This window comes from Eubalaena glacialis, chromosome 8, assembly GCF_028564815.1.
Source record: "Eubalaena glacialis isolate mEubGla1 chromosome 8, mEubGla1.1.hap2.+ XY, whole genome shotgun sequence".
Lineage (NCBI taxonomy): Eukaryota > Metazoa > Chordata > Mammalia > Artiodactyla > Balaenidae > Eubalaena > Eubalaena glacialis.
In genome coordinates, this window is record NC_083723.1 from 17,249,900 (window position 1) to 17,277,771 (window position 27,872).

The 27,872-nt window shown below is 36.0% G+C and overlaps 1 protein-coding gene across 1 annotated transcript in view; it reads left to right on the forward strand.

Moving 5' to 3' along the window:
• Window positions 1-27,872, forward strand: part of COG5 (component of oligomeric golgi complex 5) — a 290,399-nt gene that overhangs the window by 175,496 nt on the left and 87,031 nt on the right. Inside the window, exon 11 of the mRNA XM_061198423.1 lies at window positions 7,122-7,203. Coding sequence (XP_061054406.1) covers window positions 7,122-7,203 — 82 coding nt within the window. The remainder of the gene's footprint in view (window positions 1-7,121; window positions 7,204-27,872) is intronic.

Genomic DNA, 27,872 nt, shown 5'->3' on the forward strand with positions numbered 1-27,872 from the left:
TTAAAATACCAGTCCACCATGCGTTCTCAACAAGGGCAATATTGACCCCAAGAGGGAGAAAAAGTTGTTTTTTGGAGGGAGGGGGGAGGCACAAAAAATCTTATATATTACATTGGCTTGTGGTCTCCAGAGTTCAGTCCTACCATACAAAATCTTACTCCTTAGTATTTAGCATCTGTCATGAGGAAGAAACTAAGTTAAATTTAAATTTAAATTAAGTGCAGTTATATTATATAATTATATAATATGTATTATATATATGTATAATTAATTATTTAGTTTTCTTTTTGGAGGGGCAATATGAAAAGAAAGGTTGAGAAACACTACAGTAAACTCTATAGAAAGGGTTTTAAAATCCTTTAACACTGTAGTTTAACAATGATCTCTAGGGAAAAGTGCGGGATAAGGGATCTGAGTTTGAAGAGAAGCTTTAAATTTTTACCATGTGTGTTTCAGTATTGAATTTTTTACATCAAGAATTTATTCTTGTCTTTAGAATTAAATTAGATTATCTTAATTACTCTTCCAAAAAATTAAAAAGGATAAAGGAAGCATCATGTTTAATCCTATCGCCCAGAAATAACTTTTTTTTAAAATTAAGTAATTTATTTATTTATTTTTTAGCTATATTGGGTCTTCATTGCTACGTGAGGGCTTTCTCTAGTTGCGGTGAGCGGGGGCTACTCTTCATTGCGGTGCACGGGCTTCTCACTGCGGTGTCTTCTCTTGTTGCGGAGCATGGGCTCTAGGCACGCGGGCTTCAGTAGTTGTGGCTCACGGGCTGTAGAGCACAGGCTCAGTAGTTGTGGTGCACGGGCTTAGTTGCTCCACAGCATGTGGGATCTTCCCGGACCAGGGCTCGAACCCGTGTCCCCTGCCTTGGCAGGAGGATTCTTAACCACTGTGCCACCAGGGAAGCCCGAGATAACTTCTGTTAACATTTTGTATATGGTTTTTCTATAATATTTAGCTCTATATATTTTAACAAGTCCTATCTGTTCTGTCATCAAAAGGTATCTGACTACTTTTCACTTCCTCCCACTATCACCTTATCTAAGCCCCCATTTTTTTAAAAACAAGTAGATCGTACTGTAAGTATTCCTTTATCTTTGAACAATATACATATAAAAGCCAACATTTTGATTTTAACTGAAATTCTTTTGGTTGTATAGGCTTTATCATTTTGTTCTGTGATGTTCATCTTGAAGTCCCTTCTGAATTTCTGTACCTTCCTTCTTTTGTAATCAGACACAGCAAAATGGTTCTCCCTGAAGGCTATTTTCCAGTAAAGATAACTTTTTTCTTTGCTTTATATTTGCTTCCCCAGGATCCTTCTGCTTTTATCCAGAAGATGATTAAGAGCAAATATAAAATTCACATCTGTTTGGTTTCTTTGATCAAGTCTGCAAGCTTTCTTATTCACAACGTGATCTCTCCACAGAGATCTCTGGCACAGACTTGTTGCTAAATCTTTTACTTCCTCTTCTGTTTTGATCGTAACTTAGTTACGTCTGGTTCCCTCTGACCATGTCTCTTTAAGTTCACTGTCTTATAAAATCTTTATCTGAACTGATCCTCACCTTCCCCTTCTGTATCAAAGTTAGAGGTTGATTGTATCTTCTCTTTTCTCAGACTTACCCCTCTACTTTTGTTCGCATTCTACATCTTATCATTGTCTAGGACATTCTCTGCTTTCTCCAATATCAACCTTTCCCAGTTACTTCCTCCCAGGGATCTACCATCTAAAATCAAAACCAGAACAGAATCCTTGGTCCTGTATCTCCCTCAAAGTATTTCTTCCCTTCATGCCCAGATTTCCATTAGGTACTTTGTGTCTCTACTTTCTTGTTTCAGTTTTGCTTCAAACCACTGAAATCAAGCTTCTGCTCCCCTGAAACAGTTGTTACTAAAGGAATTTTAATGACCCAGCTACCAAATCCTTCTACTCACTTCTAAGATTCTTTTACTTCACTCCTTAGAGGTAATAACTACTTCTAATACTGGTTTCCTCCTTCACAGATACTACATCTCTTCAGAATCCTTCACTGATTCCTCCTTCTCCACCTACCCTTCCTTTTAAAACATTTTATTCATAAAATTTCAAACAGAAGCCAACATACAGAACCAAAGTATAGGACAGTGACTCTCTATGTACCCATTGTCCAGTTTCAGCAATCACTAACTTGTGACCAGTCTTTTTTTTTTTTAGTAATTAGCTCCACCACTTCTCTTTCTCCACTCTAAATTATTTCTTCCCCAACCTTTAAGTAGTGTTTTTCCCCTGGGTCCTATCCTCAACATTCTTTTCCTCTCATGCCACATGCAATCTATGGAAAAGCTCACACATGTTAATAGCTTCTACCACCTCCAAATGCTGATAACACCTAAATCTCTTTCTCCAGCTTAGATCTTGTTCTTAAGCCAGAGATTTGTACCTATTTAGTGGCCTAGATCGTCTTCGCTCAGATGCCCCACAGGTTCTAGAAGTGGTAGAGACTGGATCTGAACCTTAATATCCTACTTTCAGAGTTCCTTTCCTTAACCACCGCTCTTTTCCTATATTTAAATAGGAAAATATAATTATGGTGGGGAACATGGGATGCTATAGATGTATATAACAGAGTGCACCAAACCTGGGGGAACCAAGAGAAGAGACACCTAAACTGACTCTGATGAAGGTGCTGGATTAAAAGCTGGTAACTGGGAGAAACTACAGAAGAACCTTCAGCAACCTGAAGGAATTTGTGCTGGTTGGATCTTGACCTCAGTGGTATGTAACAAGAGAAGTAGGCTGGGACAATCATGTCATATAAGGCTTTGTAAGTCAAGTTAAAGGGGACTAATACTTTAATATATCAGTCAAACAAACCTTAGATCAAATCCCAGCTCGACTATTTTCTGTACTACTGTACTACTTTCTGTGTAATTCTAAGCAACTCACCTTTTCTCTTTGGCCTTTGTTTTCACTCTAGAAAGGGACTAAAAATGTCATCTTATAAGATCGTTCCACTCATTTTTTCAGTAAATATTTATTGTGTGCCTATTATGTCCTGGTCACATTCTCGATGTTGAAATTAGAGTGGTAAGAAAGACAAAATGGGACCTCTGCTGTCATGGAGCTTACATTCTGGTGGTTGTTGTAGTGTTTAAATGAGATAACATTCAGTGGTGCCTGTTACTTAATGGACATTCAGAAAATGTTAATTTCCTAGCCAACGTTCACATACATTCTAATGCATGGACACTTTGTCTGAGTTCTTCTCTGATTAAGTTAAAAGTACATACTTCTTGGCTTAGAAGTTTTGAGTGACTTGTCACTAAAAAGGAAGAAGTAGCCAGATTATCTGGGACCCTATGTTTTCTTTCAAAAGGTCATGTCTAGGACTTAGAATTTTCTTGTTTACTTTGGCAATTCTAAAAAGCCTTGAAGAATTCCTGTTATTTCTCGAAATCTATTTCAGTAATTCTGTGAATTACAAAGATGATTTGTATCAAAGGAATTTATGGTTAGTTGTAGGAATAGATAATGACACATCCAAAAGAAATAAAAGAAAAAGCCTCTAGAGAAGATAAAAGCTAACAAAAATAATCCACAGAACAAAGAAAACACAAAGAAAGCATAAAATGAGATGATAAAAGCAAAAACAACCTATTAAACATATTTGGTTTGTAATTTCTTATTAAAAGATAAAACAGTGTTTAAAAATAGAATACGTTGTTTATAAGAGTCAAAAAACAGTGACATGACAAGAATAAAAATAGACTGATAAACATTTCTTAAGTGAAAGCAATTAATTAATTTCAGATAAAATATTAATTTTAAATATTAAAGTATTAATTTCAGGTAAAATAAGACAAATAATGGTATATAGAATAAAGAGGGTCACACAAACTTTATATTACCAGTCTCTTCAACAAATGATGCTGGAAAAACTGGATATTCATGTGTGAATGAAAGAAATTGGACCCTTACCTTAAACCGTATTCAAAAATTAATTCAAAATGATTTAAAGCCCTAAATGTAAGACCTAAAATTATAAAACTCAGAGTAGAAAATGGGGAAATCTTCATGACATTGGACTTGGCAGTGATTTCATGGATATGACACAAAATCACAGGCAACAGAAGTGAAACTGACAAATGGGACTACACCAAACTTCAAAACTTCTGTGCGACAAAGGAAACAATTAACGGAATGAAAAGGCAACCTACAGAATGAGAGACAATATTTGCAAGCTATATATCTGGTAAGGGGTTGATGTCCATAATATATAAAGAACTCCTACAACTCAACAACAACAAACTACCCAACTCACCTAAAAAAAAGTGTAAAGGACTTGAATAGACATTTGTCTGAAGAAGACATACAAATGACCAACAAGCATATTAAAAGATGATCAACACCACTAATCATCAGGAAGTACAAATCAAAATCATAATGAGATATCACTGCACTCATTAGGATGACTGTTTCCAAAACAGAAAACAGGTGTTGGTGAGGATGTGGAGAAATTGGAACCCTTGTATATTGTTAATAGGAATGTAAAATCATGCGGCTGCTAAGAAAAACAGTGTGGAGGTTCCTCAAAAAAATTAAAAACAGAATTAATGTATGATCCAGCGATCTCACTTCTGGAGATACACAGTATATCCAAAAGAATTGAAAACAGGATCTTGAAGAGAGATTTGCCCAGTCATGTTAATTGCAGCATTATTGATAATAGCCAAGTGATAGAAGCAATCCAAATGTCTGATGATGGATGAAGGGATAAAGAAAATGTGATACATAGACACACATGTATATACATACATGCAATGGAATATTATTAAGTCTTTAAAAAAGAAGGAAATTCTGTTACATGCTAAAGATGGATGAAACTTAAGGACATCATGCTAAATGAAATAATCCAATCACAAAAAAACAAATATTGTGTGATTCCACTCACATGAGGTATCTCAAGTAGTCACAGTCTTAGAAACAGAAAGTAGATAGGTAGTTCAAGGGCTGGGGGGAGAAAAAAAATGGGAGTTGTTGCTCAATGGGTATAGAGTTTCAGTTTTGCAAGGTGAGAAAGTTCCAGAGATCTGTTGCACATCAAGGTACATAGAGTTAACACTGCTGCACACTTAAAAGCGGTTAAGATGGTAAATTTTGTGATTTTTATCATAATTTTAAAAGTATAAGAATCATTTCATGCATTGTTTTCTATGAACTTAAAAAAATATGAGGACTGAGTATTATTTTGTTAATTAAAGGGTTTAATTGCCTTTTATTGACTCAGCTAAATGATCCTGTAGATTTCCTTCTGGAGACATTGGGCTATTAATAAATTTCCTAATATTTAATGATAGGTACCTTGCTGACATAAATCCTACTTGTTTAGGTAGATAATTCAAATACTGAAATCAATTTGCTATTATATCTGAGAATTTTGTATTTGTATGCTTAAGCAAGATTGACCCAAGTTTACTTTTTTAAGTGTATGTATGTGTGTGTATGTAGAAGCATAGATATAGTCACCAAATTTCCCGCATCTTAGACATCTTTCAGATTTTTACCATTATGTTGTTACCCGTGGACTTTTCATATATGACCTTTAATATGTTGAGGTAATTACCTAGCTTGTTCCTAGCTTGTTGAGTGGTTTTATCATGAAAGTGTGTTGAATTTTGTCAAATGCGTTTTTGTGCATCAGTTCAGATAATCATGTGGTTTTGTCCTTCATTTTGTTAATGTGATGTATTAAAATGGTTCTTTAATATGATGAAAAACATTCACTTTTTTTTTACTAAAGTATAATTGATTAACCATGTTGTGTTAGTTCCAGTACAGCAAAGTGACTCATTTATTTATATATGTATATATATTCTTTTTCAGATTCTTTCCCATTACAAGTTATTAACAAGATATTGAATATAGTTCTCTGTGCTGTAGGTCCTTGTTGGAAAATCATCCACTTTAAAGTGTATGATATACAGTACACATATTGCATAAAATCTTGGTAATCTGAATCTATTTTGTGATCACTGCGTAAGAAATTAGCAATTATTTGATTTGCCTTTTTATGATACACAATACCCATTTGAATTCAAAACAAAACTTATTAAAGAAACAAATTACAAGGAAAATAGATATGTGCATAGGCATAAAAGTGAGAAATCAGTATTTTTCACTGCTCATTTTCTTTCTTATAACCTTGAAAAGTAGAATTTCATTCTTTGCAAGTACAAAACTAAAGCAGAATGAATGAGTTTCCTAATTATTCTTTTTTATGACAGTAGTCATATTTGAACATTATACATATTTATGTTACTAGGGTGAACCATGTGAAATTGGCATTGTTGTACTTCAAAAATAGAATAATGGCAATTTGATATAATATTACCACACATGTAGAAGTACCTTAAAGGGCTTGGTAAAATTTCTGTAAGTGTCGTTTTCTTTTAACAGTATTAAAGTACTTTGTCTGGTTTTAACAAATGACACTTAAACTAATATTTATCTTTTCTTTTTAGTAATTACTTTCTAAAATATGTATTAATAGTTGAGTGACAGTATCCTGCTAAGATGAGTAATAGTAATTCCTCTGACTTAAAAAAACAAAAACAAAATTGTGTCTATACTTCAGGCAGTTCTCTTTCGTAATTGGTGAATTGTATCTTGGTGGTCACTCTTGGTCTAAGCATGCTTGTTCTTCATTTTCTTATGGTAACAAAAATTGCCTTCTGTATATATAATGATGATGATGATAATAATTGTAATAATAATAACATTCACTGAAGATTTATTATATGTCAAGAACTGTCCCAAGAGTTTACTTTTATAAACTTTTAAAATCCTTGTAATAATCCTGTAGTGTGGGTACTGTTATCATCTCCATTTTACAGAGGGCAGGGAGGCACAGAATGATTTAGCAACTTGCCCAAGCTCACACAGCTAGTAAGTAGCAGAGAAGGATGATGACATGAGACATGATTTGACTCATCTATATATTTCTACTTAGTTACTTAATAATTCCATTGTTTGATAGACTTAAATACATTTTTAATACATTTTCGATGCTATGTCTTATCCATTGTAATTTTTAAAAAATAATACATCCCCTTTTTTTGGGTCATAGGATGGACACGCTGAAATTTTATACACATTTTGGAATTCAGTTACTCAAGCACTTTCTTCTCAGTTTCAGACAGCAACAAACTGTAAGTATAGTATTTATTTTGCAAATTGATTTCACAGTTTTTCAGTTACTTTAAAATTTAATATCAAGAAGTTTTGCTCTATTAGTTTATAAAACATATCTTTTAAAAACTCCTGGCTAATTGTCATTTCTTATGTTACCTATATATTCAGTTATATAAGCAATAAGTTCTTTTTTTACACTTTTAAAATACTTAGGATGTGAAATAAAATGCTCCAGAAGAATAAGTTAATTCTCCATAATTCAGTCAGAGGAATCTGAAATTTTCCTATGTAAAGGGTGATTGATGTTGAAGAATTTAGTTAAAGCTTGTAGAGTATTTTAATTCCAAACAAAGAGATATTAAAATGCAGAGACCTTATAGCTTTTCCTTTATTGTTAAAATGAAGATTTGATGAATGAACAGCTGAAACACCCACATCATGAATTAAAAGTTGCTTAACCAAATATAATCCAACAAATTTTTCTTAGTTTGGTTTTGTCATGAAATAATGGCACAGGGTAGTTCTAAACAATGAAGTATACAAACTAGCTAATATCATATAAGTGTTTTTGTCTAATCACTGAATGTAAGAGCATTGAATGTACCTAGGCCTTTTAAAAGTGTTTTGAGAGTTTGTACGAAGTTAAGTTTTTATTCACATTTACTGAAAGTACCTAGTAATGTAAACATTATTTAGTCCCTGACAACTCCAGATTGAATTAACCACACTACCTTGCTTCCCTACTTCTACTTCTAAAGGAGTGTGTGGCAAGGCAGTGACCACAGAGAAGGTCTTCATTCGTGTGTGGCCAGACAGAACTTAAGCAGAGGGTTTATTTAGGACTGATTCATTCTATTTACTTCTACAGATCACCCTACTCAAACAATACTGTGCTTCTCCCTGCTTTAGGTATCTGTTTTGGTCAGCTTTTTTGAGATGTAATTTACATATATAAAATTCACCAACTTTGAGCAGAAAATTCTATGAATTTTTGACAGATGTTTACATCCTTATAACCACCATCACAATTAAGATACAGAACATTTCTATCACCAACACCCCACCCCCCATGTCCCTAATGTACTCTTATAGTTAATCTCCTATTCCTACCTCTTGGCTCCTGGCAGCTAATGATAAGCTTTCTGTCTGTATAAGTTAGCTTTTCCTAGATTTTCATAAAACTGGAATCATGCAGTATGAGTTCTTGTGTAGCAACGTAGTTATTTTAAGGTTTATTCATGTTGTTGCATGTACCAGTAGTCCATTTCTTTTTATTGCTGATTAGAATTTCATTGTATAGATATACACAATTTATCTATTCTCCAGTTGGGGGAATAACTGGTTTATTACAGTTTGGGGTTATTATGAATAAAGCTACTACAGTCATTTACATACAGGTCTTTTGTAGACATATGTCTTCATTCTCTTGGGTAAACACATAGAGTGGAATTTCCTGATCATTTGATAAGTATATGTTTAACTTTAAAAAACTGCTGAACTGTTTCCCAAGATAGATGTACCATTTTTCATCCCCATCAACAATGTATGATAATTCTTCTATATTTTCATCAATCCATGATATTGTCATTTTAATTTTAGCCATTCTTGTGAGTGTTCAGTGGACTTTCATTGTGGTTTTAACTTCCACTAGCCTGAAGACTAGTGATGACCAGATTTTCATAGGTTTATTTCCCATCTGTATATCTTCTTTGGTTAAGTGTTTGTCAAAATTACTGACTTTTTAGCTAAATTTTTTAGCTTATTGCTTGTCCTCTTATTATTGAGTCTTAAAATATCCTTATATATCTGATTCCAAGTCCTTTCTCAGATGTATGTTTTACAAACATAGTCCCCTGTCTGTGGTTTGCCTTTGCATTTTCTTAACAGTATCTTCCAAATGACGAAAGTTTTATTTTTGAAAAATGTCCAATTTATCAATTTTAGGAGGTAGTTTTTCAAATATTCAAATATAGTATTATATAAATACAGCCTTTCAATAGTTTCTTACTCCATGTATGAAAGTAATGGTTTTTCATGAAACCAGTTATCATGATGAAGTTTTCTTTAATATTTAACTTTCACACTATAAGCCAGTTGTGGAATACATTTACTCACATACCAGTAGGAAAACACAAAGATGTAAATTGACCTACAAAATATATAAGCATAATTACAAAATTCATTAAAACCTCAGTTTTTAGAATAAAAGAAAGCAATGTAAAAGCTCATTGTTGCTGTTTTCAAGCATTCATTAAAACTGTACTTTCTCACTTCAAAGCCTTTACAAAACCTTGGAGTTGTTGTAGACAGTATTTTTTTTTTTTTTTTTTTAGATTGGTATATTCCTACTCTCTCTTTTTTTTAAAAATTTTATTTATTTATTTATTTTTGGCTGCGTTGGGTCTTTGTTGCTGCACGTGGGCTTTCTCTAGTTGCAGCGAGCAGGGGCTACTCTTTGTTGTGGTGTACGGGCTTCTCATTGTGGTGGCTTCTCTTGTTGCGGAGCACGGACTCTAGGTGCACGGGCTTCAGTAGTTGTGGCACACAGGCTCAGTAGTTGTGGCTCCTGGGCTCTAGAGCACAGGCTCAGTAGTTGTGGTGCACGGGCTTAGTTGCTCCGCGGCATGTGGGATCTTCCTGGACCAGGACTCGAACCCGTGTCCCCTGCATTGGCAGGCGGATTCTTAACCACTGCGCCACCAGGGAAGCCCTGTAGACAGTATTTTATTTTCTTTCTTTAATGAGTAAACTTAATTGGCATTTTGAATACTTTTTTCTCTCAATATGGTAGGAACGTACCAAAGAAATAACCTTAGCATACTTGAAATATTTCAAACCTTTAACCGTTACATCTTCCAATATTGTTTATTATTGGTTGATTTAGCACATTTTTAGTAGAAATTGTATAAGGTAAACTTCATCCCAACAAATCACACAAATATTAAGAGAGTATAACTCTAGGGAGTGGGAGTGGAATGGAAATGCCCTTGTCTCTAATTCAGTCCTCTCTGTCAATTCTGGGTCTGGTTGATTGAATTTTCTTCTTCCTCATTGATATTGTTTCCTACTTTTCTGCATGTCTAATAATTTGTGATTCAGTATCACACATGAATTTTACCTTGTTTAGTACTAGATACTTTTGTCTTCCTGTTAAGTATTCTCACTCTCGGGTACTGTCAAGTTACTAAAAAATTATTTGGTTCCTTTGAGTCTTGCTTTTTAGATTTATTGGCAAAACCTGAGCAGTGTTTAGTCTAGAGCTAATTATTTCCCGCTACGGAGGCTAGACTCTACCAAATACTCTGTGAATTGTGCAGTTTTTTAGTTTGGCTTTCAGGAACAGGCACTCCTCCCAGTCTTGTGTGAGGAACAGGTATATTCTCTCTAATCCTTTTCCTTGAGGAAAAATATTACAAAATTAAAATAAAGTGATAAACACCTGAGAAGCTGTCGGACTGCACCCTACAGGCCTACAAGGCCTGCATTTGCCCAGCTTCAAGACTGGAGAAAGAGACAGAGTCCATTTATATAGCACATATAGTCCCTGGAGTGTACTGTAGTAATTGTTTAAAATTATAGGCAGGCAATATAAAGGAGATGCAACCATCTGCAGAGTTGAAGATTATATACGGTGTAACAGATTGTGTTAAGTAAGTAATATTTGGCAGAAAATATCTAAAGGAAAAATTTCCTGGTTAGGAACATGTTCCTTCTGATTATAAATGTTCATGCTTAATAAAAATAAGTTCTACTAGATATAATAAAATATAATCTAGGGGTTTGACAGTGAATTTACTTTATTTAAAAGGAAAGGGGCCTGAACTTGTCACCATGAAGATTCAGAGTAGCTTCTATAGGAAATGTGCTGCTTTAATTATCTATGGCTGATAGTTATTTCCAAGATGATTTCTAAGCTTTATGTCTGTTATTTCTCATTGTAGTTTCCAGATAATAATGTTTGTTCACCAACCTGTTGGGTTATGATACATATATTTTTCAAGTCTCAATAGAAACAAGCAAAATAAACATTACCATTTTGAACTCTTTGAAATGACTTCATAATTCTTCTTTGTAATGTGATTTTCCCAGAATGTCTTATCCCCCTTAGTTTTCTCCATAGCTCTCATCACTTACTAATACACTATTTATTTATCTAGTCTGAATTCCTCCCTCCTCCCACTAGAATTTAATTCCCCATAAGACATGGAATACTATATTGGTCATGGTAGTAGTATCTTCAATGGCTAAAAGTGTACCTAGCACATAGTAAGCCTTCAATAAATGCTTGTTGACTGGAAGGAAGGACGAAAGAAAAAGAGGAAGGAAGCAAGGAAGAAAAGATGCCAGTGCCCTTTTATAAAAGCGTAAGCGCTTAAAAACATTTTTTGAAATATGCTTAAAATGTTCTGGCAAGTAAATCTATTTTAAAAATTTAAAACCCTTTGTGCAATATTAATCTATCAAAACTCTTAAGCAACTCGAGGAGTTGATTCATACAATTAAGAAAGCTACATGGTATATATCTGTAGTGCTTTGGAAAATCAAGTGTGAATAAGAGAAACACTTTAGGAGATATGCACATTTGAAGATATAGAAAGCTTTAAGACTTAAAATATATGCTAAAACTCATTATCTTTACCTTTTTAAAGATACAGTGGTAAATCGGGAGTCCACTCTTTGAAATAGGGAGACAAACAAGCTATACAATTATGAATACTTTCATGTAGATTAAAAAAAAATGTTAGAATGGTGTCCACGTTAAATGAGATTTTACTGTGATGCATTTCTTTTTTTTTCTTGGGCTGCATTGGGTCTTCGTTGCGGCGCATGGGCTTTCTCTAGTTGCGGTGAGCGGGGGCTACTCTTCATTGTGGTGCATGGGCTCCTCATTGTGGTGGCTCCTCTTATTGCGGAGCACGGGCTCTAGGCGTGAGGGCTTCAGTAGTTGAGGCACGCGGGCTCAGTAGTTGTGGCTCGCGGGCTCTAGAGCGCAGACTCAGTAGTTGTGGTGCATGGGCTTAGTTGCTCCGCGACATGTGGGATCTTCCTGGACCAGGGATTGAACCTGTGTCCCCTGTGTTGGCAGGCAAATTCTTAACCACTGCACCACCAGGGAAGTCCCTGTGATGTGTTTCTTAAAAGTTAATGTACAACTTAAATATATATACTTAGGAGATAGATCTCACACCCTCATTTTAAGTACCTTTTAGAATTTTGATCCCTGCAACTGAAGCATTCTTCTGCTACAGAGCTCTAATGAGTTTACAAGGGACCATCCTGAGCACCGTGTAGCACATAAAGAAGAAAACTTGGAGCTTGCTGAAAAAGAGAAGTCACTAGATTTGAGAACTTGAGAGGAGTGTTTTTTAAAAGTACTCAAAATTTGTATAACCTGGCAGAAAGTAAGTCTAGTCATCAAGCAAGTTTTTAGAAACTTTCTTTGACAGGACAAATCTGATCATATAATTCTCTGATAAAATCTTCCATTGATCATATAATTCTCCGATAAAATCTTGCAGATATATCAAATCATTATGTTGTACATACTAATAAATGTTATAAGTCAATTATATCTAAATAAAACTGCAAAAATAAATTTTAAAAGACTTTAAAAGTCTTTCATTGACTTCTCTTTTTAAAAATCATTCATTAAAGTATAATACAGTTGACCGTTGAACAGCAAGGGGGTTAGGAGGACCGACCTTTTGTGCAGTCAAAAATCCATGTATCACTATGGTTGGCTCTCCAGATCTGTGGTTCCACACCTGCAGGTTCAGCCAACTGCAGATTGTGTAGTACTGTAGTATTTACTATTGAAAAATCCACATGTACGTGGACCCACACAGCTCAAACCCTTGTTGTTCAAGGGCCAACTGTACTCATAAAGAAAAGGTATGTGTATCATACTTATATACCTAAATGAATTTTTCAAATCTCAATACAGCTGTGTTACCAAGATCAAGAACAGCATCAAGATCAAGAAACAGAATATTACCTGAACCCAGATGCTCCCCTCATGTCCCCTTCTAGTTTCTGCCTCTTCTTCTCCTAACAAGAGTAACCACTAATTTCTGATGGTAGAGATGGGGGGTTTTTTTGCTTTAATTATTGCTATTTAAGAAACATTTTTTTTTAATTCATTTATTTTATTTTTGACTGTGGTGGGTCTTCGTTGCTGCATGCGGGCTTTTCTCTAGTTGCGGAGAGCAGGGGCCACTCTTTCGTTGTGGTGCGCAGGCTTCTCATTGCGGTGGCTTCTCTTGTTGCGGAGCACGGGCTCTAGGTGTGTGGGCGACAGTAGTTGTGTCTCGCGGGCTCTAGAGCTCAGGCTCAGTAGTTGTGGCACATGGGCTTAGTTGCTCCACAGCATGTGGGATCTTCCTGAACCAGGGCTCAAACCCGTGTCTCCTGCATTGGCAGGTGGATTCTTAACCACTGCGCCACCAGGGAAGCCCAATTATTGCTATTTTATGCAGATAAAATCATCCAGTTTTAATCTTGTATTTGTTTTCTGATGTCTCTCGCTCCATGTTTCTAAGAGTCCTCCATGTTGTTGCATGTCCTTGTAGGTCATTCCCAATGTTGTAAAATAAACCATTCGGTCAATATGCCATATTATATTTTATCCACCATATTATAGATGGGTATTTGGGTGGTTTCCCATTTTGAGCTATTTTAAATAATGCTACATGTGGCAATTCTGTCCTTTTTTATTGGGAATAAACCCAGGAATGGAAAGTAGGTGTGGTAGACAGAATAATAGCCCTCCCAGAAATTTGCATGTGTTACCTTACATGGCAGAATGGATTTTGCAGATATAATTTAAGGATCTTGAGATAGAGAGATTATCCTGGATCTTCTGGGTGGGCCCAGTGTAGTCATCAAGGGCCTTAGAAGGGTAAGAGGGCGGTAGCAGAGTCAGAAGAGGAGATGTAATCGTGGAAACAGTGATCGGAGTGATGTAACTGCTAGAAGGGGACCATAAGCCAAGGAATGGAGGTAGGTGAAAAGGTCAAGTAAAAACTCCCTTAGAACCTCCAGAAGGAAGGTAGCTCTGCTGACACCTTGATTTTAGTGAGACCAAATTTGTACTTCTGACCTCCAGAACTACAAGATAATACACTTATATTGTTTTAAGCCACCAAGTTTGTGGTGACTCGTTACGGCAGCTATAGGAAATGAATATAGTAGGTGATAGAGTATGCATATGTTCAGCTTTAGTAGACACTGCCAAAAAGTTTTCCAGTGTCGCTGTACCAATTTAAACTCCCATTGACGGTATATGAGAGTCCCAGTTTGTCCACAGCCTTGCATCACTTGCTATTTTCTGTTTTTTGTTCTAGCCGTTCTGGTGGATGTTTAGTCAAATCACATTGTAGCTTTAATTTTTATTTCCTTTGTGATTAATGATATTATTCATTTTTCCATATATTGGCCATTTGCATATGCTCTTTTACACGTCTGTTGATTTTCTATAGAATTGTATGTCTTACTGATTCATAGGATTTTATTTGCATATTATGAAGTATTTTGTTGGTTTCTTTTCTCTCCCTTTGGCTGACCATTTCAGTTCACTCTAGGATTGGGTTGGTTTGGAGTAGTTGCAGTTTTAATAGGGCTCAGTATATCTCTAATTCTTCCCTTTTTTTAGGCATGCTTCTCCCAGGCCTTTAATTGAGAAGTTGGAGGGTCTTTGTCTCCTTAGCCCTGAAATATTGAGGTTATCTAGCTCTGTCCTCCAGTGGCTTCCAGACAAGCTCTTTAGCCTCCCGCCACGTGAAACTGCACAATCTGGTGAATGTCTTCATGGGAAGGAAGACCTGCCTCTGTTGGTAGCATGTTCTCTCCCCTCCAGGTGGTCTTTGTTTCCTAAGATATGTTTCCACAAATATGAAGGATATTTTAACCTGTGCTCTTTGAAGCTTAGACCTAGTTCCCCAGCTTCCCTTGCAACTGCATAACTAAGTAAATCTTCCATAGGATGCTTGGGTTGAGAATCTTTAAGTTTAAAAATTGTCACTCCAGTTCCACGAACCACTAAAAGCTTTTCCAGTTTCCCTCTTCTCCAGTGGAGGTTCTCTGTATGGGGCAAGCTTGAATTTTAAACAATATCTCTGGCTTCTTTAGTTGTTAAGGTGGGAGCACTGGTCTTAACAACTCTTCTTCTTCCACTCTTCTTACCCCTGTTACTCTCAGGATACGGTCCCAACCTGACTTCTCTGGTCCCTTCCTCTCTTTAGCAATCATTTTTTTCCTTTTTAATTTTTTAAATCTCTGTCCTTGAGCTTAGGTCTTGAATGAATCACCCTCCTTCTTCTCAGTATTTACAAATACCTGAAACACATGTCTGTATCCCCCCTTCATCTGGAAAAGTCACACTCATCTTTCCATTCTCAGTTTGGAAATAAAGTGTTCCTTGATACCTCCTTCCCCATACACACACTCAAATATGGGTATGATATCCTCTATATGCTCCCACAAAACTCTGACATGTTCCCAGTTTCAATCCTTACCCCAGTGCATTGTACTGGCTCACCTCCTTGCCTCGCTGTATCTCCCACTAGGCTCTAGAGAAAGCGTCTCTGTGTACTTCTATTCCATATTACATTCCTATCACATAGCACAGTGCTTAATACAAAATAAACATCCTGTTGAAATGGATCCCTAAAGTGTTAAATTAATATTAAAGGCTTTAAGTATTAGGAGGAAATCTGAGGAGAAAACCAAACTGTGAAATAAAAATACTTCTCATTAAAAAAATAGTAAGTACTTATAAGGTAAATGAGACCCTAAAATATGAAGTACTTTTAGAACACAAACAACAGTATGTATATGTGATAAACAGGGACACAAAAGCATGGTGAAAAAATGTTAGCATGATTATTATAAGATAATAGGATACCAGGTAACTTTTACTTTTTTCCTTATGCCTTTATTTATTTGATTTTTTACAGTGAGCATTTTATATCATTAGTTATAAACTATGAAGCAGTTTTCACTGAGGTAAAAGAAGAAAGCAAATATGAGACTAAGGTATTTAATTAAATCTTCCATGGAGATTTGTTGAATGGATAAAAGTGATCCAGTAGTTATGGAAATGAATAAAGTGCTCAGAGTTGAAGAGGAGATTGAGATAAAAAGAGCTAAGAGAAAAAAAATCCCCACTTTACTCACATAGCAGGGTAAATTCCAAGTGGATCAAAGAATTAAATGTAAAATATGAAACCATTCAAGTGCCAGAAGAAACACAAGTGATCAAGCAGCTTCTCTGATTTAATATCCAGAAGCAGTGATGAAAAGATTGATAATTTGACTATGTTAAAAAATTTGCATGGCAAAGAAACCCTTAAGCAAAATAAAATGACAATGACAAACTAGAAAAATATTTATAACTTACATCAAAGAAAAGGAGTTAGTATCGCTAATATATAAAAAGCTTCTAAAATAAGAAGAAAAAGGCCAACAACCCTACCAAAAAACGTGTAGGTATCTCAAGCATTTGTAAAAGATGCTCAGTGTCACCTATAAATAGAAAGATGCAAAATAAAAGTATACAGAAACACCATTTCTCATCTATCCAACTGGCAAAAAAGTAAAAAAAGGTTGATAACACATGGCAAACTTATGAGGAAATAGTCACTCTCACGCAATGCTAATTAGCATACAAACCTTATAGAGGGGAGTTTCTAACAAAATTATCTAACAAAGTATGTAAGTATCTAACAAAATTATGTAAGCAGTTGCTTTTTTACTCGGCAATTCTACTTCTAAGGATCTATTCCATAAATGCACTAGCAAAAGCATGAAGATACATATTCACAAGGCTGTTCATTGCATCATTATTTGGAAAAAAAACTGAAAACAGCCCAAATGTTCATCACTAGGGGATTAGGTAAACAAACTATGGTGTGTCCATAGAATGGAATGCCATGCAGCTATAAAAAGGAATGAGAAAGAAAAAAGAGGGAATGAGGAATATCTTTATATACTACTATGGAGCAATCTCCAAGTTATAGAGAAATATGTCTACAGTGTGCTAATAAGAAAGGGAGTGGTATAAGTAAATACACATTTTGGCCCATATTTTTAAGAAATAGAAGGATAAACCGTAAAATCCAGAACAAAATGGTTACCAGTAGTTGGGGGAAGGAGTGTGTGAAGAATACATAGGAGAGGACAGGGATGAAAGCTAGACTTCTATGAGTATACTTTGTTGTGGAGATTTAGTTTTGAAGTTATATAAATATTTTATATAGTTATAAGACAAAATTAAAATGAAAGAAGAAATTACTAAAAATCAAAAGTAAAATGGAAAATATTAATGCAATTATGTGTCCACTTGGTGGCATAACCACACAGAGAGGCAGTCTTTAATTTGACTTTTTACTTTACTCATTTGACTACTTTACTTTTTTTTTTTTAAACCTCTTTTTTAAATTGAAGTATATTTAAAGTATAAGGTTGTGTTAGTTTCAGGTCTACAGCATAGCGATTCGGTTATGTGTATATAACTGAATATATATATTCTTTTTCAGATTCTTTTCCATTATAGGTTATTACAAGATATTGAATATTGTTCCCTGTGCTATATGGCAGTAGCGGTTGTTGTTTATCTGTTTTATGACTACTTTACTTTTAAACACAGTAATTTGTTTTTATAGCCCTAGTGGGATATACTTACAGGTAACAAGAACCTCCCCAAAAACACATTACCTCTTTTCAATAACCATGTTATTGATAGTATTGTTATTGTTATATTCAGACAGTTGTTTGTGTGGTGTGGTGTAAATAATTATGTTGGTATCAAACTGAATCTGGATTTTCAGCATAGGTGAAACAACATATAAAAATGGGTGAGATCAACTGATAAGGTATTTTTTCTTTAAAAATATATTATTTGTTGATGAGTTGCGGCAGGGATAGGAGAGGATGGGGGCGATGGCTGTTTCTTCTAGACGGTAGGGAATGCAGCTGCACCTAGATCCAAAGCAGACTCTCCATATTGACCAGGCACGGAGGACAACGCCTGGCTGGAAGACCGAGCGGAGCACAGAAGGCTGGCCACCCTGTGCCTTTGGATTGGAGAATTTAACCAACTTACATGTAAGCCGTGTGGCTGACATGGTCTTGGTGCTCCGGCCAGGTGTCAGGCCTGAGCCTCTGAGGTGGGAGAGCCAAGTTCAGGACATTGGACCACCAGAGACCTCCCGACCCAACGAAATATCGATCGGTGAGAGCTGTCCCAGAGATCTCCGTCTCAATGCTAAGACCCAGCTCCACCCAACGACCAGCAGGCTCCAGTCCTGGACACCCCATGCCAAACAACTAGCAAGACAGGAACACAACCCCACCCATTAGCAGAGAGGCTGCCTAAAATCATACTAAGTTCACAGACACCCCAAAACACACCACCAAATGTGGTCCTGCCTACCAGAAAGACAAGATCCAGCCTTATCCACCAGGACACAAGCACCAGTCCCCTCCACCAGGAAGCCTACACAACCCACTGAACCAACCTTACCCACTGGGGGTAGACACCAAATACAGTAGGACCTATAAACCTGCAGCCTGCGAAAAGGAGACCCCAAACACAGTAAGTTAAACAAAATGAGAAGACAGAGAAATATGCAGCAGATGAAGGAGCAAAGTAAAAACCCACCAGACCAAACAAATGAAGAGGAAATAGGCACTCTACCTGAAAAAGAATTCAGACTAATGATAGACAAGATGATCCAAAATCTTGGAAATAGAATGGAGAAAATACAAGAAACATTTAACAAGGACCTAGAAGAACTAAAGAGCAAACAAACAATGATGAACAACACAATAAATGAAATTAAAAATACTCAAGAAGGAATCAATAGCAGAATAACTGAGGCAGAAGAACGGATAGGTGACCTGGAAGATAAAATAGTGGAAATAACTACCACAGAGCAGAATAAAGAAAAAAGAATGAAAAGAATTGAGGACAGTCTCAGAGACCTCTGGGACAACATTAAACACACCAACATTTGAATTATAGGGGTCCCAGAAGAAGAAGAGAAAAAGAAAGGAACTGAGAAAATATTTGAAGAGATTATAGTTGAAAACTTCCCTAATATGGGAAATGAAATAGTCCATCAAGTCCAGGAAGCACAGAGAGTCCCATACAGGATAAATCCAAGGAGAAACACTCCAAGACACATATTAATCAAACTATCAAAAATTAAATACAAAGAAAAAATATTAAAAGCAGCAAGGGAAAAACAACAAATAACATACAATGGGATCCCCATAAGGTTAACAGCTCATCTTTCAAAAGAAACTCTGCAAGCCAGAAGGGAGTGGCAGGACATATTTAAAGTGATGAAGGAGAAAAACCTACAACCAAGATTACTCTACCCAGCAAGGATCTCATTCAGATTCGACGGAGAAATTAAAACCTTTACAGACAAGCAAAAGTGAAGAGAATTCACCACCACCAAACCAGCTTTACAACAAATGCTAAAGGAACTTCTCTAGGCAGAAAACACAAGACAAGGAAAAGACCTACATTAACAAACCCAAAACAATTAAGAAAGTGGTAATAGGAACATACATAACTATAATTACCTTAAAGGTAAATGGATTAAATATGCTCCAAGCAAAAGACATAGACTGGCTGAATGGATACAAAAACAAGACCCATATATATGCTGTCTACAAGAGACCCACTTCAGACCTAGAGACACGTACAGACTGAAAGTGAGGGGATGGAAAAAGATATTCCATGCAAATGAAAAAAGAAAGCTGGACTAGCAATTCTCATATCAGACAAAATAGACTTTAAAATAAAGACTATTATAAGAGATAAAGAAGGACACTACATAATGATCAAGGGATCAATCCAAGAAGAAGATATAACAATTGTAAATATTTATGCACCCAACATAGGAGCACCTCAGTACATAAGGCAAATGCTAACAACCATAAAAGGGGAAATCGACAGTAACACAATAATAATAGGGGACTTTAACACCCCACTTTCACCAATGGACAGATCATCCAAAAGGAAAATAAATAAGGAAACACAAGCTTTAAATGATACATTAAACAAGATGGACCTAATGGAAATTTATAGGACATTCCATCCAAAAACAACAGAATACACTTTCTTCTCAAGTGCTCATGGAACATTCTCCAGGATAGATCATATCTTGGGTCACAAATCAGGCCTTCGTAAATATAAGAAAATTGAAGTCGTATCAAGTATCTTTTCCAACCACAATGCTATGAGACTAGATATCAATTACAGGAAAAAAACTGTAAAAAATACAAACACATGGAGGCTAAACAGTACGCTACTAAATAAGCAAGAGATCACTGAAGAAATCAAAGAGGAAATCAGAAAATACCTAGAAACAAATGACAATGAAAACAGGACGATCCAAAACCTATGGGATACAGCAAAAGCAGTTCTAAGAGGGAAGTTTATAGCAATACAGTCCTACCTCAAGAAACAAGAAACATCTCAAATCAATAACTTAACCTTACACCTAAAGCAATTAGAGAAAGAACAACAACAAAAAAACCCCCCAAAGTTAGCAGAAGGAAAGAAGTCATAAACATCAGATCAGAAATAAATGAAAAAGAAATGAAGGAAACAATAACAAAGATCAATAAAACTAAAAGCTGGTTCTTTGAGAAGATAAACAAAATTTGATAAACCCTTAGCTAGACTCATCAAGAAAAAAAGGGAAAAGACTCAAAGCAACAGAATTAGAAATGAAAAAGGATAAGTAACAACTGACACTGCAGAAATACAAAGGATCATGAGAGATTACTACAAGCAACTCTATGCCAGTAAAATGGACAACCTGGAAGAAATGGACAAATTTTAGAAAAGCACAACCTTCTGAGACTGAACCAGGAAGAAATAGAAAATATAAAGAGACCAGTCACAAGCACTGAAATTGAAACTGTGATTAAAAATCTTCCAGCAAACAAAAGCCCAGGACCAGATGGCTTCACAGGCGAATTCTGTCAAACATTTAGAGAAGAGCTAACACCTATCCTTCTCAAACTCTTCCAAAATATAGCAGAGGGAGGAACACTCCCAAACTCATCCTACGAGGCCACCATCACCCTGATAACAAAACCAGACAAAGATGTCACAAAAAAGAAAACTACAGGCCAATATCACTGATGAACATAGATGCAAAAATCCTCAACAAAATACTAGCAAACAGAATCCAACAGCACATTAAAAGGATCATACACCATGATCAAGTGGGGTTCATCCCAGGAATGCAAGGATTCTTCAATATATGCAGATCAATCAGTGTGATACACCACAGTAACAAATTGAAGGAGAAAAACAATATGATCGTCTCAGTAGATGCAGAGAAAGCTTTTGACAAAATTCAACACTGATTTATGATAAAAACCCTCCAGAAACTAGGCATAGAGGGAACTTACCTCAACATAATAAAGGCCATATATGACAAACCCACAGCCAACATCGTTCTGAATGGTGAAAAACTGAAACTATTTCCACTAAGATCAGGAACAAGACAAGGTTGCCCACTCTCACCACTATTATTCAACATAGTTTTGGAAGTTTTAGCCACAGCAATCAGAGAAGAAAAAGAAATAAAAGGAATCCAAATCAGAAAAGAAGTAAAACTGTCACTGTTTGCAGGTGACATGATACTATACATAGAGAATTCTAAGGATGCTACCAGAAAACTACTAGGACTAATCAATGAATTTGGTAAAGTAGCAGGATACAAAATTAATGCACAGAAATCTCTTGCATTCCTATACACTAATGAAGAAAAATCTGAAAGAGAAATTAAGGAAACATTCCCATTTACCATTGCAACACAAAGAATAAAATACCTATGAATAAACCTACCTAAGGAGACAAAAGACCTGTATGCAGAAAACTATAAGACACTGATGAAAGAAATTAAAGATGATACCAACAGATGGAGAGATATACCATGTTCTTGGATTGAAAGAATCAACATTGTGAAAATGACTATACTACCCAAAGCAATCTACAGATTCAGTGCAATCCCTATCAAACTGCTGATGGCATTTTTCACAGAACTAGAACAAAAAAATTCACAATTTGTATGGAAACACAAAAGACCCCGTATAACCAAAGCAATCTTGAGAAAGCAAAACAGAGTGGGAGGAATCAGGCTCCCTGACTTCAGACTATACTAAAAAGCTACACTAATCAAGACAGTATGGTACTGGCACAAAAACAGAAATATAGATCAACAGAACAGGATAGAAAGCCCAGAGACAAACCCACGCACATATGGTCACCTTATATTTGATAAAGGAGGCAAGAATATACAGTGGAGAAAAGACAGCCTCTTCAGTAAGTGGTGCTGTGAAAACTGGACAGCTACATGTAAAGAATGAAATTAGAACACTCCTTAACAGCATACACAAAAATAAACTCAAAATGGATTAAAGACCTAAATGTAATGCCAGACAGTATAAAACTCTTAGAGGAAAACATAGGCAGAACACTCTATGACATAAATCATAGCAAGATCCTTTTTGACCCACCTCCTAGAGAAATGGAAATAAAAACAAACAAATGGGACCTAATGAAACGTAAGAGCTTTTGCACAGCAAAGGAAACCATAAACAAGACGAAAAGACAACCCTCAGAATGGGAGAAAATAGTTGTAAATGAAGCAACTGACAAAGGATTAATCTGCAAAATATACAAGCAGCTCATGCAGCTCAATATCCAAAAAACAAACAGTGCAATCCAAAAATGGACAGAAGACCTAAATAGAAATTTCTCCGGAGAAGATATACAGATTGCCAACAAACACATGAAAGGATGCTCAACATCACTAATCATTAGAGAAATGCAAATCAAAACTACAATGAGGTATCACCTCACACCCGTCAGAATGGCCATCATCAAAAAATCTAGAAACAATAAATGCTGGAGAGGGTGTGGAGAAAATGGAACCCTCTTGCCCTTTTGGTAGGAATGTAAATTTACACAGCCACTATGGAGAACTGTATGGAGGTTCCTTAGAAAACTAAAAACAGAACTGCTGTACGACCCAGCAATCCCACTACTGGGCATATACCCTGAGAAAACCATAATTCCAAAAGAGTTATGTACCACCATGTTCATTGCAGCACTGTTTACATTAGCCAGGGCATGGAAGCCACCGAAGTGTCCATCAACAGGTGAATGTGTAAAGAAGATGTGGCACATATGTACAGTGGAATATTACTCAACCCTAAAAAGAAATGAAATTGAGTTTTTTGTAGTGAAGTGTATGGACCAAGAGTGTGTCATACAGAGTGAAGTAAGTCAGAAAGAGTAAAACCAATACTGTATGCTAACACATATATATGGAATCTAAAAAAAAAAAATGGTTCTGATGAACCTAGGGTCAGTACAGGAATAAAGACACAGATGTAGAGAATGGACTTGAGGACACGGGGAGGGGGAAGGGTAAGCTGGGACAAAGTGAGAGAGTAGCATTGACATATATACACTACCAAATGTAAAATAGATAGCTAATGGGAAACAGCCGCATAGCACAGGGAGATCAGCTCCATGCTTTGTGACCACCTAGAGGGGTGGGATAGGGAGGGTGGGAGGGAGACACAAGAGGGAGCGGATATGGGGATATATGTGTATACATATAGCTGATTCACTTTGTTATACAACAGAAACTAACACAACATTGTAAAGCAATTATATTCCAATACAGATATTAAAATACACATATATATTATTTGATTTGCATACATTTCATAGCTCTGTCCACTGAAAAGCCCTAGAAATAGTGACCATTTCATTAGTACTGAACCCTTCTAACACCGATGCTGTGGTTTTAAAAGTTGATTTCCCATTAAAAGAAATTGCAGATCCTTGGAGAAATGACTGATTTTCGGTCTGGGGCAAGAAATGTGCAGGATAATTTTGTAACCCCATATACTAGAAAGCAAGGAAGATATGAAGACCAAGACTATTAGGATTGAATTAATAGGACTCAGGAAGTAATTTGAATACATAATCTACCAGAGAAGGAATAAGTTTAACATCAGTAAGGATAACAGTCACAAGTGATTTAAATCCATCACGTACGTCTAAATCCATGAATTCATAATGATGTAAGTAAAGAAATACTTATTGCTTACCCTTGATGATACTACTCCTTACTTTGAATAGTGGTAAATAAAGGGAAAAGAAAAACATTTTCCCTGCCTTTCCTACAAACGATATCTCAGAGAAACCGAATAATTGATTTCATAAGTTTTTATTTATAAAAATATCACCTTTAATAAATAAATGTACAAAGAATGTGTACAGTATCTGCATTTTGCAGTCTCTTAGTAGATCTGGTCAATGATTATTAATGGACTGTTAATATAAAAAAGGTAAGTGGTACACAAGTTCATATGCTACATATGCAGTAGGCTTATCAGAAATTATTGACCCTGGAATCAGATCAAATGTCTTATCTATTGCAGTGGTTTTCAACTTGGTTGCACATTAGAATCACTTGGAGTATGTTTAAAAATCTCATAGCCTAGACTGCAGTTACATTAAAGTCTCTGGGGTGGAACCCAAGCACCAGGATTTTTTAAAGCTTCCAGAGTTGTTTCAATATGCAGCCAAGGTTGAAATGTACTGTTTTAGATCCAACTGATAATCTACAGTAAATACAGGGGTCAGAGGGTGCAATCAGCAGAATCCACACTGTGGAAAGCTGTATAGGATATATGACCCAGTTTCTTAAATAAAGAATTAAAAGGAATAAAAGGAAAGAGAGGAACGATAGATGGGGCTTGATGATATATCAACTAATTATAATATATGGACTATTTATGGGTCCTAAATCATACAAACCCCAAAAAAAAAAATCACAAGTCAATCATGTAGATGCGATCGCTGATTGTTAATTTTTGTAAAGTGTGATAGAACTATGGTTATTTTTTTTTTTAATTTTTATTGATTTATTTATTTATTTTTGGCTGTGTTGGGTCTTCGTTTCTGTGCGAGGGCTTTCTCTAGTTGCGGCAAGCGGGGGCCACTCTTCATCGCGGTGCGCGGGCCTCTCACTATCGTGGCCTCTCTTGTTGCGGAGCACAGGCTCCAGATGTGCAGGCTCAGTAGTTGTGGTTCACGGGCTTAGTTGCTCCGCGGCATGTGGGATCCTCCCAGACCAGGGCTCGAACCCGTGTCGCCTGCATTGGCAGGCACATTCTCAACCACTGCGCCACCAGGGAAGCCTGGTTATTTTTTTTTAAATAGTCTGTACTATCAGAGATACATGCTGAAATATTTATGGATGACATGATGTTTGTAATTTGCTTCAAAATAACTGGCAGTAGTGGAGGAGGGTTGGGTAGGGTTATAGATAAAACAAGATCAAGTTGATAAGTTATGGATACGTAGAGGTTCTCTTCATATTATATGTTTGAATTCTATAGTAACAGTTTTTTTAAGTTTGAAGGAAAATATTTAAGGCAGAGGAAAGAAGTCAGCAAAGAAGAGTAAGAAAAACAAATCAGTAGAGTAGAAAACCCTGGAGAGAATGGGATATGGAGAGTTTCACAAAGGAGAGAGTGATCAACAGTGATCCAGTAAGACAGTGATCAACAGCGATCCAGTGAGAGGAGATCAGAAAAGTACCCACTGTTTCTGGCAGTCAGAATGATACTGTAACTTTTCCCAAAACAGTTTCCATGGCACTGTGGCAGTTGGAAGTCTGGTTGCAGCCTGGAGGAGGCAAGGAGTTGTGTGTAGACTACACTTGCAAGGGGTGACAGGGCAGCGGCTACAAGTAAACTGTTAAAGGGTCAGGGGGAAGCATTTGCCATGTTATTTGTATTTTTGTTTTTTTTAATACAATGAGAGCATGTTCAATCTTTTTTTTTCTAATTGATTGGAAGCTGAAAATACAGAAGAGAATAATAGTCTTGGAGGAGATGAAATGGGATGAGATTAAGCATGGAAGTTGAAGAATTGGTCTTGTATAGAATGGACAGTTGTTCCTGTGAAGAAAGTTGAAGACTAGAAACATTTATAGGGGAATAGAGGGTAAGAAGTTGAAGGTGACCTTTATTTTTGTTGTGACTGTTATTTTTATTGTGAGATAACGAGGGTGGTCATCTTCATATCATAAATGCATTCAAGTTTAACTAGTTAAGAAGTTGGAGGAGAATGTGTATGCTTTATATTCCTGCTAAAAGGAAAGGTTGTGGTATAGAATGCATACCCAGTTGGTATTGGATTCCATGACTTTGTGCTGCTGCTATTATGAAAAAACACAAAACAAAACAAAAACAAAACCTAAGAAACCTCCTAGGGACCATAGCCAGTTATTTTCAGACAGTTATTCCATCCTAATTATGTGTGTGTGTATATATAATTTGTGTATATAGTTCCCAAGTGGCTAATCTTAGGTTGTGTGTGTGTGTGTTGTTTTAACTCAGATTCTTCATTCAAAGTTTAATGCTTTAGGCTTTGATCAGATTTTCCATTTAAAACTTGAATTTTAATATCTGTTCATCTTAAATGGGATTTCTTTGAGTTTTAAAAAGGTCTCTTTTCTATTCTGATTTTAGTTTTATTAAATCATAATTTTAAAATTAAATCAGAAGGCATATTAATCCTCAATAAAATTATTTACAATCAGTTTTAGTTCATATAAACATTCATTTGCTTTTAATATATGCCTTGGACCATAGTAGATTTCCGGGACTCGGTAGGAAAAGTTCTTTTTATGAGTAATAGGAAAACTCATTAACTTGGGTACAACTGACTTACCCATATTTCACTCTGGTACTTTAATTTACTTCTGAACTATTTCTATATATTGTGTTTGGGCTGTTTTTTCAACAATACTTTAAACAGGTTTTTTTTTTTAATGTGAAACTGTCTTAATTAGGAAGGAGTAATATAGTCTATAATACATCAGTATTTGAAAAGTAGCTGTTTATCAGACTGCTGTATGGCCCTCAACATTTGACTTTTATATAATTTTTGTTGATGTGAATAAAGTATTGTTCATTTTATTGGAGCAGGTAGATTCTAAGATGGTCCCCAGTGATCCCTGCCTCCTGGCATTTACACCCTTCTATAATCTCTTCCCCTTGAGTACAGGTACAACTTGCTTAGGTATACCTTCTATAGGTATAGAATATGCAAAGGGGATGTCCCTTGTGTGATTAGGTAACATAAGAGCATAACTTCCATGTTGCTAGCAAGCTCTCTCTATTGCCTTCCTGGATTACAAGCTTTGATGAGATAAGCAGCCATATTGGAGAGGTCCACTTTGCGAGGAACTAAGATTGACCCCTTGCCAACAGCAAGCTAGGAACTGAGACCCTAAATCCAGTTCAGTTCATAAGGAACTGAATCCTGGCAACAACCACATGAGCTTGGCATCATATCCTTCCCCAGTTGAACCTTCATATGAGACTCCAGCCATGGCTGGCAACTTGATTACAGCCTTATTAGAGACCCTGAAGCAGAGGACCCAGTACGTCTGACCCACAGAAACTGTGAGATAATAAATGTGTGTTTTTAAAAATAAACAGATACATATGTGGCAAGTTCTTATGTAGCAATAGATATCTAATTCAATTATGAAACAGATAATATTTTCCAAGACATACGAAACCCAGTATATTACTAGCCTCCTTTACTTTCATAGTGCTAGGT